The sequence below is a fragment of the Peromyscus maniculatus genome, chromosome 3 (genome assembly GCF_049852395.1).
Source record: "Peromyscus maniculatus bairdii isolate BWxNUB_F1_BW_parent chromosome 3, HU_Pman_BW_mat_3.1, whole genome shotgun sequence".
Classification (NCBI taxonomy): domain Eukaryota; kingdom Metazoa; phylum Chordata; class Mammalia; order Rodentia; family Cricetidae; genus Peromyscus; species Peromyscus maniculatus.
Window position 1 is genome coordinate 80,392,708 of NC_134854.1, and position 16,157 is coordinate 80,408,864.

Sequence of the window (16,157 nt, forward strand, 5' to 3'; positions counted from 1 at the left end):
CAAAATTATGAATGGGATTTTTGGATAACATATGGCCAATGCTCACTAATCCTTAATATTTGCACTCTGTGGGCCTCCTGTCCCAGCTCCAGGAAGAATACCAGGGCCACAGTGGCTATAAAATTTAGGAAACCAGTGAACCAGGCTGACCCTTCCAGAGTCTACTTGTGGGACCTAAAGGTTCTCCCACCTTCCCTTTGGTCTAGAAGCAAAGGGTCAGGCTGAGCATACCCAGGCCATGGGAGCCTGTGTCTATGAAGCAGAGATCTCTTGCCAACTCACAGACTTGAATAAAATATTAATCTTCACCATGCTGTCTCAGTTTCTTGCCATTACTGTGGGAGAGCCAACCAAATAAAATAACATGAACATGCTATTGCCCTATCTCATGAATAAATTGAGGCCCCTGTGGATCTCTTCCTCCTTGTGGCCCACCATTATTTCAAATTTTGTGATTATAATTCCTTCAGTTTACCTATGAGTTTACTAAGCTCTGCTCTGTCCTGTTTTCCATTTTGAACTTTATAATCAATATTTTTTTTTCTGATTTGTTTGGCTCATATTACTTTTTCTTTATTGTGACTACTATTGTGCGGTGTAATTCTCATTCTCTTTATGAACACCTATATTTTGTAATAAAATATGAGAAACAAGTTGCTAGATCAAAGTTTGAGTACTCATTTGGGGGCTTTTGCTATCATGTTCAGCGTTCGTGTACTAATTTTTCCCATCAGGCTTTGCCAGCTTTGCTTCTGTGTTATGCACAATTATACATGGAAACCATTGTAGCCATAATAATGTAGCATTGTGAGGAATAATTTTGAATGAATTATAGGATCACCATAATTATGAGACATATTGATTTAGCCAGGTATGATTGCCAATGTGAGAGGTAAAAGAAGCCCTATGTGTGTTCCTTTGTGACATGGGTCTCTCAGTACTTGTGGGCACCACCTTCTTGAAAAGGCTTGGCAAATCAAGATTGGCAAGATGATGATGTCGTAAGAAGCATCATGTTTCATATCTAAGATGTTCTCTAGAGGCCATATGGTAAAAGCATAAGAGCAAAATGGACTTCTGGGAAGTGATTAGATCCTGTGGGCTCCAACATTATCAGTGGGTTTTCTATTGATGGGTTTATAATTAATGACTACTGGATGGTGGTTAAAAACCATAGAATGTAGCACCTAGTGGGAGAAGATGTTGTCCTTGTCCCCCCCACCGCACCCCCGCTTCCTGGCTGCCATCTTTGCTCAGTCACACGTCAGTGCTCTGTCACATCTTTGCTCCTAATGCCATGATGCTCTTCTTCACCGTAGGCCTATAGCAATGGGGTCAGCCAATCATGCACTGAAACTTCATGAAGTTATGAGCCAAATAAACTTTGTTTCTCTGAAATTGTTTCTTTGCCACAGTGATGGAAAACTGACTAACATATAAGGGTTAGAGAATATGTGAAATATATACATATATGAAACATAGCATTAAGTACATACATGTGAGTGCATTTCAGGTGGAAGCATCAGTGTCCAGGGTCAGCCCCACAGCACTCACTCCTTGATTTTGAGGCCATGCAGATGCCACCAGTCAAGAGTTTGAGCCAACCTCAGACCCAAGTGATATCATAGTACTCACCATATTTCAAGCCTTACTCTTTGTGGTAGTTTGAATGAGAATGGCCCCTTATAGACTCATATATTTGAATGTTTGGCACTCAGTTGGTAGAACTGTTTGGAAAGGATTAGGCCTTGTTGGAGGAGGTGTGTCACTAGTGATGGGCTTTGAAGTTTCAAAAGTCCACACCATTTCTAGTCAGCTCTCTCTTGCTTGTGTCTGTGGATCAGGGTATAACATCTCGGCTAGTGCTAGAGTGTAGCACAAATCTTAAAAGTTCTTATTAATAAAAACAAACCCAGAGCCAGGTATTGGGGTGAACACTGAATGATCAGTGAAACAGAACAAGCCACAGCCACCTCACCTCGCCAATTCCTCAGCTGATCCTGTTTCCTCAGACTGGAAGCCTCTGAGTCTTCATCCAGAATAAATCTCATCTGAACTGTTGCTCAAAAGCCTAAAAGCTTAACCAGCTCTAGTTCCTGGTTTTCACCCCTTAAATACCTTTCTGCTTTCTGCCATTAAAGGCATGAGTCACCATGCCTGGCTGTTTCCAGTGGGCCTTTGAACTCACAGAGATCCAGATGGATCTCTGCCTCCAGAAGGCTAGGATTAAAGGTGTGTGCATCACCATTTTCTAGCCTCTATGTCTGTCTAGTGGCTGTTCTGTTCTGACCCCAGATAAATTTATTAGGGTGCACAATATATTGGGGAACACAATATTACCACACTAGAGCACTATGCTTACCTGCATGCCTGCCTGCTGTCCTTCTCCCTGCCATAATGGTCATGGATTCTAACCCCTGGGAACCATGCACACTAAATTACATGTTTTATTTTATCCTTGACCATGGTGGTTTTTCAGAGCAATAGAAAAGTAGCTAAGACACTTATAATTCATTTAAAGCAGACCCGCACCCTGCTCTATACTACCCTTCTTAAATGCTTCCTTATCTGAATCATGCAGCAACTCAATGGTCACCTGGTATATCCAACCCCTCACTCCTAACCCCAGTCTTGCCTTTTACATAATCAGGAAAAGCCATATATATTAATTTCCCCAGTCCTATGGTGGGAGAAGGCGATGTGACAAATTCTGGCTAGGAAACATTCAGGAAACATTCCTCTAGGGGTTTCTGGGAAAGATTTGTCTTTCTCATGAGTAGGACTGAAATCGCTGGTATTGCCACATACCTAGTCACATCATTTTGATCATTATAACTACAAAAGCTAGACTGTGACCAAGAGGTAAAGACCAAGATAACCACCGAATTACCCACTTCCACACTGTTGAACTGAGACAGAAATGAAATATGAAGATTCCATAAATCATCACCACAAAACTGTCTTTTATTAACAAAACCAAAGAACCCCAAACACTTTGTGGACATTAACTTTTTCCCTCCAGATTTTAAAATGGTATTCTGTGTGTACATTATTTTTAAATTTTCAACACATTTAGAAGAATACAGTTGTTGACATGAAATAGGCCTGGAAACAAAAGTGAGATGTCCTTAAATTTGATTTCAAACCTTTATAACTCTCAAATGGTCTTACGTGACCCCTCAATCCTGGCCCACGCACCATTTCTCCTTTGCCTCATGGGATGGGGGCTGCAGATTTTGTAGTACAGCAGCTCATGCAGTGGGTCTGAGGAAGGAAGTCCATGCAGACCCGCTGAGATGCACGTCTGTTGACACACAGTGGTGAGCGGGAAGGTGGCAATCCACCGGTCTGAAAGGAAATCTGTCAGCAAAACCTTCCCCATTCATCCTATGGGAATTTTGTTTGTCCCTCAGCATGTTGGTCAGAAAGAGACGAGCATTTGTCACACAGGTATGAGTGAACATAAGGGGGCAGTCTCCACTGCTACTGCTGCCCAGGGCCCTTGGCCAAAGCCAGAGCCCTACCAGCTGCCACCTGGAGTCAGAAAAGGGCTTCCTGCACAGCCCCAGGAGCTGCCTTCAAGAAATAACAATCAGGATCTCAAAGATTAGCTGTGCCGTGTGTTATTTTTGATAAAATGGGCAAGAGGATGAAAAATGTATGGTTTGGATGAGACCAGACAACACATGAGCTCTACAGAATGTTCTGCAGAATGGCTTCCCTTTAGCCTGTTTGGGATGGTTTGCCCTGCCTTCAGGTAATGAGGTGTTGGACAGCCCTGAGAAGCCCGCTATCAGGCTCAGGAGTGAGTCAAAGGATAATCTTGAGGATTTATACACATAGAAGTAATCAACCCAAGGTGAAAGAGAATAGTCATGACTCAGAATCAAGAGTACCTGTAATGAAGAGACTTATGAGGCATCACTTAGAAACTGAAGGCCAGATGTTTAGGGTACCCCACAAGCAAGGTTCAACACTCAAGATGATCTATGCACGAAGAAGCCTTCTCTTTCAGACGCCCTCCATTCTTCCTGCTTTATAAGAGGAGTAAAAACTAGGGCTAACACCAAGGAAGTGCTGAGGTCCAGACGATTACACCATTCTGCTTTGTCTCTTATGACAGTATCTCCACAACAAAACACGCTTAGGAAACCTAGCCCACTCGTATCATGAACAACCATCAAACTCGGAAAATTATGTGACAGCATTACTAACCATATGTGATTCCAGCTTAATGTCCTTAAAAATAATTTAAAAAATCACCTAGTTAATAATTGTCTTGGTTAGAATATTTTGTTCCTTATGTGTATAAATTCAGCCTAGAATTTATTTTATCACCTCAATTTGTATGAAAAATAAGGAATGTATTATTTTTAAATTCAGACTTTACCAAAATGTGAAATAAATTTTTGAAGGGATATGGATGGATCCGGCTGGCATTGTATCTACTCTGCTTTATACAGTAATAAGCTATACTGCTAACAGGTGGAGCCTGTTTCAATGTATCTGGGTGGATGTCTGAGAACTGCTAATATTTAGTCACTAGCTGTGCTGACCACAAGACACAAAGAGGGGAGCGGTGTCAACTGTGGCCTCCCGAGCTCTGCAATGCATGCTGACTTGCCCACTTTCCTTCTGGTCCAGGAAGCTATCTTTAACTCATGCTCTTCTGAAGACTGCCCACAGAAAATGCTAACGCAGTATTCTCACAGGGTATCTAGATTTGCTAGCTGATGTTTAATAAGAGACATCACACAACTGTTTCTTTGTTGATAGAGATGACACCCTACTTTAGATACTATATACAAAAATGCGTGGCTGTCACCTTAAACACTCACACATGCTCAGCTAAGAGTTCATGTGACGAGTGTGGCTCTTCTATTTAGTCAATTTACATCTACAGACAAGCACCAAGAAACATGCACACTATAGGGAGCCTAGATATGAAGAATTCATATTTCACCATTAAGGGAAACGCTGTCACAAAATGCTGATGATGTGGTTTCTATCACTCATGCTCTAATTTGGGGGTCTTTGCAACAAAAGGGGCTTGTGGAGGTTTTTGCCCTTTTTTTCCCTTCCTTTATTAGGATTTACAGTAGGTTCTGTGTCAGGCACTAATCAGTCAGGTGGCTTTTGGTCCAACGGGTATGTAAGTTGTCTTTTTGCACCTTTTTAATCCTTCTGCAAAAAGCCAAGTTCAAATGCTGGAAACCGTGACGTCTCTGGTACCAAGATATCAGAGAGAAAGTGAACAGCACCAGCCATACCTGCAAAGCAAAATGTGCATCTTTTAAGAACCACACAAGTTACTGATAAAACAAAGTGACATTTAATCCCTTCTGCTACAGGGGCTGTAAGGACAGAAGGAAAAGTACCATCATCAATTAAAAGTGACATCATTAAAAACAACACCCGACAGGCAATTATACCATCCATTCTCTACTATTGAGTGTGTGTGTGTGTGTGTGTGTGTGTGTGTGTGTGTGTGTGTGTGTGTGTGTGTGTGTGTGTATGTGTGTAACCATGCACCGCCTCTGGCTTCCTCACTGAGTAAGGTTCCTTCAGTTCACATCTTTCTGTGGGTAGAAGTAGTCTCTCCTTCTTGCTCAATAGTGTGTCCTTATTTTGCTACTGAAGAACATTTAGGTTGGTCCCAGCTTTCTCTATAAGTTTTTTGTTTGTTTGTTTGTTTGTTTGTTTGTTTGTTTTTTGATGAAAGGGTTCTAGAAGCTGATTTTAAAGAATAAAAAGAACATGGACCTATTGGAACCCATTAGAAACAAAAAGTGGCCCGTGGTGCCTTTGAGAGGACCCTAGAAAAGCCACTGGTGGAGTGAGTGCTCCAGGAGGGCAGCAGATACAGCCCAGTGTCGTCTCTGGGTCGTACTGTCTGTTGGACTCCCAGATAAGAACTTGGTTAAGAGTTATTGCTAGTTCTGTCTGCCATGCATTGGTGAGGCAGAGGGCAAACAACACCTGTTGATTTCCTAGCCATAGGGATGCTGCTAGGTTCAAAAGTGGAACTTTGATCCAATGAGCAAAGCTGCTATTTTAAACTTGAATGTATAAGCATCAGTGGCCTCCACTTTAGAGTCTAGATATTGACTCCTGTTGTCTGATGTAAATGCAACTCATGTTTATTTTTTTCTCCAACAGGGCTTCAATATAGATCCCAGGCCAGACTCCTAATCATGATCTAATGCTTTAGCCAACAGTATGATGAGATTACAGGCAGGGACCACCATGCCTGCCACAGGATTTTATTATATAAACAATTAAAGTTTTTATTCTGGGAAATATTTTTCCTTATTACTTCAACTGATACAGAAAAAGCATTGATAGAATCCATTGCCTATGTACTTGACTTGATATAGTTCAATTATTTATTGCTTCTGAAGTTTCCTCTGGGATATAGTTATAAGATGTGGTTTAAAGTTATTATCAATCTATCCTAATGCTATGAAGTCTTTGCAATTTAGTCAAAACATGTGCACATGTGCATGCAAGTACACACACAGACACACACACACACACACACACACACACACCACTCACAAGATATTTGAGAGCCCAGTGTGGTGGTACACGCCTTTAATCCCAGCACTTGAGAGGCAGAGGCAGATGGACCTCTGTGAGTTTGAGGCCAGCCTGGTCTACTTAGCAAGTTCCAGGGCAGCCAAGGCTACATAGAGACCCTGTCTGAAAAATACCAAACAAACAAACAAAAGGATCTCTAACTTCAATTATAGTTATAATACTTATTAATTATATTACATTCTGTCTTATATATTTATCAAGCTGGGCAGACTTAATTATTGTTGTTTTTAACCAATGGCCTTGTTATAGCCATCAGTACAAATATTGAACTGTCTTCAATATTCACTCATATTTTTCTAATTATTAATATCTAATTACTACTTTCCATTAATATTAGTTACTAGTAATTCTTTATATAATTTAAAGAATTAAGTGTATTTAAATAACTAAGTTTCCTATGAACACATAGAATATATATATATATATTACAGACAAAACGCAGAAGAGAAAACTTATTATCTCCCCCCATCCAGTAAGCCTTCCAGGTTTTGTTTGCTATGTATTTCACAGAAGTTCTATAAATTTTTAAGACATTTGCAGAAGCAAAATGCAGGCAAGATAAACAGTCTTGCTATCATTTTGCTTTAGTTCTGAAGTGTTATTCAAGCAACATTGAATGTACTAATGCTAGTCCTCAGAACAGAGGAACCAGATATTCAAATGTATGGTTTTATTTTTCATATTCTCCTACCTTCAAAGAGGGAATAAGGTCTGTCAGGAATGCGACACCCATGTGCTCCATAATCTAGACACCACTCTGCAAACTGAAAAGAAAAACAATTCTTCTTAAGACAAATGGGACACTTGAATGCTTTTATAAGAATGGAAGAAGGGCTCCAGTGGCTCAGTGGTTAGGAGTATAGGGTGCTCTTCCAGAGGATCCTAGTTCAATTCTAAGCACCCATGTTAGGTGGCTCACAAACACCTGAAACTCCAGCCTTACTGGGAACTGACTCCTCTGGCCTCTTTGGGCACCTGGACTTACATGCACATTCCTACGTACACAAAGACACACAGTTAAAAAATAATAAAAATAAACACTGAAAAACTAGTTAAAGAGGCCGGTTTGGGCAGTAGTGATTCCAGGGCTCCCGACTGTACTGTCTGACCAAACCCCTAGCAGGATGAGAGCTGGGGACCTCTCCTTGCTTGTTTCAGCTTCTGAAGGTCACATTACCTTCAGACATTGCAGGGACACCCCGAGGAGAAAAGCACAACTCAATAGCACGCCCCTGTTCCTTCCAAGTGCCTCCTCCATCTGAATCAAAATCCCTGCTCTGAACCTGCCTTCAGACTTGGCCGCTGGCTCCCCCTGCTCTCGGTTACTTCTGGAGAACACGCTCAGTGGGATGCTTTTTCCTCTCTTTACTGTCTTTTAAACTGTTGCTGGAACAATTCTCCATTGTGGAAATACCTCAGCCCTTAGCTCTCTACTCTACGGGTTTTACATCCTAAATAAGTTAACGCCTTCCTTTTTATATCACAGATGTTGCCTTGGTGTATAACTCATCACTTCCTCACTAGTGGTTCAATAAACCCCAGTGTGGGAACCCAAGCTCTTCCTGATTCTTCAAAATCAGACCTAAGGTAACTTTTCTAAAGAGTCTCCACATGGACCCTCCATTTTCCAAACTGGTGTTCAGTGCTGTCTGGTTTTTAAAAATCATCTGTAGGTCCTGAAAAACACTGGTAAGAGGGATTCTTCATTTAAATGATCTGGAGTGGGCCACAGTGATCCTCAGGTGTAATCAAGGTTGAGAACTGCTCTGTGCATATGTGAATTTAAGTCATAACACCCCCTCCCATGGCATCTCACAGCACTGAAACACTTCTTCTCCAAGATACACTAAAATGTTTCCAGACTCTGTGGCTTTGTACTAGCTACTCTAAAAGGAATGCATCCTCTTCCTCAGGCTACTCCCTTCCTAACTGACTTGCAAACTATTATTATTGAAGAAATATGTCTCCCTACTTAGGCAACCATCTAGTATTATACTTACCTCTGCCTCTAGCTCCTGTTCTGCCCTGACCCCATGATCTAGCAACCATGAATTGTGTATCATTTTCTTGGGTGCTTCAACCTCCAGGCCACTGGGCAGGCAGTTTCCGATCTCTACAACATTCCTCAACCCCTTCTGTATAACTTCCAGCTGTCTGCCTGTTTTGGCCTACACACCACTTTCTGACCTCCCATGACTAGATTGGGCTCTGCCCTCTTACATGCTTCTACAGCATCCCATGATCAAACTATGAATGTGGGCAAACAATGGATAAATGCATCCTCAGGGATTCCAGAATGGGGAGGCCATTTTATTTGGGTTGATAGAAACAAACAAACCTCGTAATGGTAGCAGGTGTTCATTGTCCAAATGGTATAAAAAAAATATGTTACCCATAATGTCTCTTTCTATCAACAACTACTGCAAACATTTTGGTGTATTTTCTTCCATCATCTTAGTGTATGTGCACATAATTACACCATGTGAAACATGCATAGTAACAAAAATACAAGCAAGCATTTACCAAGTCTAGCTTCCTGCCATTCATGAAAATGTATTCAAGGCATATGTAATTGTTTCTATTTGGGGCCATGAGCTACTGATGTACATGTGATAGAAGAGTAACCTAGACAAGGACAATCATGGAGCTTGTATTTCACCAGTTTGAGCCAATCAATACACTCAGTAAACAACTTGATTCCTCCATGTGGCAGTCTTAAAGACTGTGAAAAATGGTATAGTTAAACTAACACTGAATGGCAAAGAGTTGCTATCTGAATTGCAGGGGAAAGTACATTTCTGCTGAAGGAAATAGGTAATAACAGTTTAGACTCCATCCTATTGAGAGGGAAGACCAGTGAGGTAGTATCTCTGAAAGTTGTATAAGATGAGACAAGGTAGAGAAACAGGCAAGGGTCAAGGGATGTAGGACTACAGAAACTTGGAGAGGAGTATAGGTTTGACATGTGAAACTTAAAGGATTTAACTAGGAACAATTGTAGATAGTCTGTATGTTATCTCAATTAATTCTTAAAACATCCTTGGTAGATAGGTAGTCCTCTTCTCCCCATTCTTTCAAATAAAGAAATGGAGGCTTGAAGAATAAATGTACTTTAAGACAATAAAGCATATGTATAAGGTGGGTATGATGCCAAAGAACTGTAAACCTTGAACTTGGGACAGGAAGGAGCAAGAAGATCTGAGTTCATGGTCATCCTAGGCAACAGCAAAACCCAGGCCCATCTGTGCTAGCTCAGACTCTTCAAACAAACAAACAAACAAACAAACAAACACATAAATAATGCTTATACATAGTGCAGTAATTCTGGCCAAGTAGTATGACTCCAGAACTTGTGTTCTTCAGAGTACCCTTTATGTTTGATGCCCTCAAACATAAAGGGACAGAGGGCCAAGGACAAGGCCGTGCCAGAAGAAACAGACTCAGCCACAGATTGGGAGGAGTCGACTCAAAGAGGGAAGAGGAGTTGTGCTTTTGGACTCTGTTCTTGAAGTTCCTGGGCTGCAGGGATGGAGGTGACCTCACCTTACAGGCTCGATAGAGGTACTTCTTATCTTGCGTAAGGTGGTAAAGGGTCAAAAAGGAATAACCATTTCCAGAGGTTCCGTGGCAGATTCCATAGCCTTTCCGGAGCAGACCTCGCTGCCAAATCACATCACTGCACTCCATGGCCTCTTTCAAGTATTTTTCCTCCTTAAAAACCTGGAGAGTAAGAAAACAAAACTGTTAGCAAAATGTTTTCAATAAAGAATTAGAAAAATACTTCCCCACTGATTAGAAAAATATACAACATTATAAAAACTGAACAGGCATTACAGTTAAACAAACATAAGGACCTCTCCACCCAGTCAGGTCCTGCTCAACCTTTTCCTCCAGGGTCTAGCCCAGTGAGCCCCCCTACACATCCTCCTTAATCCATCAGATCTAGCCCTGGTCCACATCCAGTGTCCAGGCCTCGTCTGGCCACCTGTGCCTGTATGGCAGCTAACCTCTAAGCTGGGCCTTTCCTCTCCACAAGTCCTGAGTACCTCCCTCAGACTCCTGAGGATTTTTAACTAGAGTCAAAACATTTTTAACTAGAAGATCTTCTACTGGGCTTAGAAACTTCCCCCAGCCTGAGGTGAGCCCCGACTACTTCTGCTACCCCATTTGAGCATCAACACTAAACCCTAAACCCCATTCAGCTGAAGACAATCTGACAAGGGAAGGTCACTGGAAACACAGATCCAAACATCAAGTCAACAAAGTAGAGATACAATTTCCATGCCCAGAAACACTACCAATAAACTAACTGCAGATGTCTAGGTCCTATTGCAATAGCACAAGCCACATAAAGAACCAAGAAGATGAGACCCTCACTGAAAACGCAGTACTCCCATAGTGATGTTCCCTGAACAAAAGCAACTCAGATGATACACAAAACGATGGTTTAAAAAGCAACAATACATATGAATGAGGAACTTAAAGGAGATATAAACAAATATCAGAATGAAGACTGAAAACTGTGAATGGAATGATGAAAACAATACAAGATACGAAAATATAATTTAATAAAGAGAATCTCAGCAGAAAGTCAAAATGAAATAACTCAGAGGAGAACCTCATCCCTAGATCGGATCAAGTTGAAAAGAGAGTATCAGGCTTTTGAAGACAAAGGAAAGGAATTTGATCACCGAGTCAAAGAAAATCTCAAGTCAATAGAAAAAAATAAACCATGAACAGAATATGAAGGAACAGAAAACTATTTAAAAAACAAAACTGAACCTACAAATAAAAGGTATAGAAGGAGAATAAATCCAGGTCAAAGGCAAAGAAAATATTTTCTACAAAATTATACAAGAAAACTTGCCTCATCTAAAGAAAGAGATGCCTATTAAGGTCAAAGAGGCATAAAAAACACCAAACGGACAGGACCAGAAAGAAAGTCCTCATGTCATACAACAGTCAAAACACTAAATTTTAGAATAAAGGACTTTGAAAGCTGGAAGAAAGATCAAGTTACTTTAAAAAGCTTCCCATCAGAATACCATCTGATTTTTAAATGTCGATTTTTAAAATATCTTTGAGAATTTCATGTGTGTACTGTATTTACATAATTTCTTCCTTTTCTGCTCCCTCTCACTCCTTCCACAACCCCCATGCCTTCTAAGATTTATGGCCTCTACATCATTAATTATTATTGTTACAGTTGGGCAGTGGTGGCCTAAGCCTTTACCAGCACTTGGGAGGCAGAGTTCAAGGCCAGCCTGGTCTACAGAAGGAGTTCCAGGACAGCCAGGGCTACAAATGAGAAGACTCATTAAGGATGAGTCTTAATCTCCCTCATTAAGGATGGGACCTTGTAAGATTTTCCCATTTACAGTGGCATGTCAATTGGTAGTGTCATTTTTTAGGTCTTGTTTAGGAATCCATATTGTTGAGATTTCATGGATGCAGCTTCCCTATCATATAGACAAGAAATTATCTTGCAGCAGAGCAGATGTCCTGGTCCTTTGGCTCTTAAAGTCTTTGCAACACCACTTCTTGGTGTTCTCTGAGTTGTACATATAGGAATTGTATTGTGGATGTATCTGTGGTGATATATTATGTATCCCAATAAAGCTTGCCTGGGGACCAGAGGACAAAGCCAGCCACTATATTAAACACAGAGGTCAGGCATTGGTAGCACATGCCACTGGTAGCACACGCCTTTACTCCTAGCATTCAGGAGGCAGAGATCCATCCGTATCTCTGTGAGTTCAAGGCTACACTGGGAACAGAGCCAGGCATGGTGGCATGTTCCTTTAATCCCAGCACTAGGGAAAAAGGAAGATGGCAGGACACAGAGAGGTATATAAGGCTTAAGTAAACAGGAAGTCTCTCTCTCTGGAGGTTGAGGATTTCAGAGAGGTAAGAACATGGCTGGCTTGTTCTGTTTCTCTGATCTTTCAGCTTTCACCCCAGTATCTGGCTCCAGTTTTTTTGTTTGTTTGTTTGTTTGTTTTTTGTTTTTTTTTAATAAGACCGTTTAGCAATTTGTGTTACATGTATCAGTTGCTGTTGGGAACCCCATAGAGAGTTAGTTGTTCTCTGAATTCTGACCAGTTGTGTCTTTCTGTAATGGTCTTCGGCTACTGAAAAAAGAAGCTTTTTTAAATGAGATATGAGAGCTACACTTATCTGTGAGCAGAAGGGTAAGTATTGCGAATGTGGGTACAAATTACCCTGGTTTAGAGAAGTGGCTATAGCAGGTTCTCCCTAGGGTGCTTGGTGGCCCCAGCCCTGGGTAGTAGGCTAGTTTTAGCATGTCATGCATGAATTCCTTCCTGGGGTACTCTGAATGAGGATATTCCCTGTGGGCTCTGGAATTTGAATATTTGGTCTGCACTTAGGGGTGCTGTCCAGTGAGGCTTGGGGGAAGTGGCCCTGCTGAAGACAATACATCGGTGGGCTTTGAGGTCAAGAATCCATATGCCTTTCCTAGTTCACGCTCTGCTTCTGCAGTTCAGGATGGGCGCTCCAGCTTCTGCTCCAACCACCATGGCTGCTGCTGCCTGCTCCCATGATTCCTTGCCAGGAAGAACGGTAAGCCAAACAAACCACCCCTTCTATAAGTTGCCTTGGTCACGGTGCTTTATACAGCAGTAGAAAAGTAAACTAACAGAAGAAACCGGTACCAGAACTGTGGGGACATTGCTGTAAAGAACCTGATGTATTCTTTTTTTCAAGGAATGGTGAACTCTTTGAGACTTTGGACTAGAAAAGTGGTTCCATCTGTAAGCAGGGCTTAATGGGCCATCCTAGCAGAATTTGAGAGATTGTGAAGAGAAAAGTAGACTGTAGCAGTAGAGCTCAAGAGGTCTTCAGAGGGAAGCAAGGACCTTTAAATATACTAGCATATCTAGTATCATCTATCTGTCTGTCTATCTGTCTATCTATCTATCTATCTATCTATCTATCTATCTATCTATCTATCTATCTATCTCTATATACACACTAAGAAATACATATACACTAGTTTGTTTCCTAGTTAATTGGCCATTTATATGAGATTGGTAAAGAAGCTGGCGCTTTCTGCCCTCATCTTAACAACTTACCTTAGGCTGAATCATTAAGTAGTAGACTAATTTCTCTGGGAGAGGCAATTTGAAGCCAGCATAATATTAAATATGTGGTACGGTCATTATGAATGACTATTAAGCAGCTCCACAGTGAGCAAGAGCAAGTGGAGCAAAAAGAAAAGCAAATGCTGTTTAAAGATAAAAAGAGCACTAGGAAACAGTGTTACAGCCAAGGCTTGTTAAGAAGTTGCTGCATCATCCTCCACAGTTTCAGAGAGCCACCAAGGCCAGGCAACATGTGGCAGGGAGTTCCTGTGTAAAGTCCTCAAGAGGGCAAGAGGCGCTGAGATATATACTAGACCATCTATATACACCCTAGTATAGTGCTCCATCCATCCATCCATCCATCCATCCATCCATCCATCCATCCATCCATCCATCCATCCATCCTTATATACTTGTTTCCTAGTACATTGGTTTAGGTAGGATGATTATTTTCACAATATTTATTCTACCAATCTGTGAGTATAAGAGGTCTTTCCATCTTCTAATGTCTTCTTCAATCTCTCTATTAAGAGATTTAAAGTTTTCACTATATGGGTCTTTTACCTCCTTAGTTAGGTTTATTACTACTTTTTCTCGTCTTTTTTTTCCTGTGGTAAATGGTATCAATTCCATGATCTCTTTCTCTATGTGTCTGTTGTTAGTGTATAGAAAGGCTACTAATTTTTACAAGTTGATTTTTGTATCCTGACATTTTGCTGAAAGTTTTGATCATTTCTAGAAGTTTTCTAGTGGGATGTTTGGGATCTCCTATGTATGAGAGCAGGTCATCTGCAAATGGGGATAGTGTGACTTCTTTTCTGACTTGTGGCCCTTTACTTTTTTTTCTTGCTGTTTTAACTAGTGATTCAAACACTATATTGAAAATAAGTGGGGACAGTGAATGACCTTGCCTCAGTCCTGATTTTATTTATTTATTTTGTTTGGAGATAGGGTCTCTCTATGTATGCCTGAAATTTACTATGTAGACCAGGCTGGCCTTGAACTCACAGAGATCTCCTGGCCTCTGTGTCCCTTGTACTGGGTTAAAGGGAGTACACCTCTATGCCCAGCCTTGTTCCAGATTTTAAACTGAGGAATGCTGAGAGTAAGAGAAATAGTCTTCCTCAGGGAAGAACACAGAAGTTGGTTATCCAATATGAAATGGTCAGCCCCCAAAACACATTTACAAGTAATGTCACATAGAGTGAACTCACTGTATTTATATATTAGGGAATATATATAATATATCAACAATTAAGGAAAAAGAGGCCATAAATTTGAAAGAAAGCTAGGGGATACATGGGAGGTACCGGAGTATGGAAAGGGAAGGGGGGGGGATTAATATCATTATTTTAAAATCTCAAAAATTATATATATAATTAAAACAATAAGTGAGATTTGTTGGCTTGTAATCCTGGTGCTGGGGAGGTGGAGAAATGCTGGCCCCCGGAGCTCACTGGCCAGCCAGTCTAGCCAGTCAGTGTCTTCTAGGGCTGTGAGAAATCCAGAAAAAATCAGGCTGCAAGGCTAACCACTGGCCTTTAAATACATGGGCACTCATATGTACCTAAACATACATGATCACACAATGTACACAGATACACAAATAATTAAATTAAAAGGTGGAAAGTGAGGTGGGGATGATGGTTCAGTAGTTAAAGCTCTTGCATAAACATGAGGCCTTGAGTTCAGACCCCCAGAATCCATGTGAAGGTGGCTGTGATAATGCACATCTGTAATCTCAGCACACCGATCAGGAGAAAGGAAGCAAGGGAAAGAAAATCCTCAGAGGTGCGCAGGCCAGCTAGCCTAGCACGCACAGCAGCAGAACAACAACAGACCCTGCTCAGACATGACGGAAGGCAAAGACCAACAGCACTTGACACATGCGTGCTCACATGAACACAGAGATTACACCCAAGGTTGCCCTCTGAGCTCTATACATAGGACCTGGCACATGTGTACTCGCACTAACACAGAGATCAAAATTTAAAACTAGTTTTCAATGTACACTAGCATGGGCTTTGCCGAAGCAACCGGAGAGCTTGGTGGTGCAGACTATGGTTGCCCTTGGACACTTAGGGTAACACAGGAGCACTCACCTGATACGCCTGTAAGAGCATGTGGATGACTCCTGGAGCACCGTGGCACCAGTGGACCAATCGGTCTGTTTCATTGCTTAATGAAGATGGGTAGTTTCCAGATCGGAATTTTTTGTGGCGCACATAATCAATACTAGGTTTCACCATTTCTGTTAAGGTTTCTTGGTCCACTTTTGCTTCTGGCTTTAAAGGCACAAAAAGAAAACAATTTATTTTTTCTGTTTTTTTTTTTAACTACAATAGCACGGCTAATCTAATAAAGCATTAATTATCCACAACACTAAGGAAGATACAAACTTAGAATTCAATCTTGTGGGTTTTTTTTTCAGATATAGCTTTTCTGTTTGTTTCA

The 16,157-nt window shown here is 41.1% G+C and overlaps 1 protein-coding gene across 2 annotated transcripts in view; it reads right to left on the reverse strand.

The window, feature by feature from the left end:
* Nucleotides 1-2,943: 2,943 nt before the first annotated feature.
* Nucleotides 2,944-16,157, reverse strand: part of Lancl2 (LanC like glutathione S-transferase 2) — a 65,535-nt gene continuing 52,321 nt past the window's right edge. For both annotated transcript variants that reach the window (XM_076566863.1, XM_076566864.1), the window contains exons 6-9: nt 15,806-15,988; nt 10,144-10,320; nt 7,292-7,364; nt 2,944-5,270 (exon numbers count right to left, since the gene is read on the reverse strand). In XM_076566863.1, the coding sequence (XP_076422978.1) occupies nt 5,176-5,270; nt 7,292-7,364; nt 10,144-10,320; nt 15,806-15,988 (528 nt within the window). In that variant the 3' untranslated portion in view covers nt 2,944-5,175. The remainder of the gene's footprint in view (nt 5,271-7,291; nt 7,365-10,143; nt 10,321-15,805; nt 15,989-16,157) is intronic.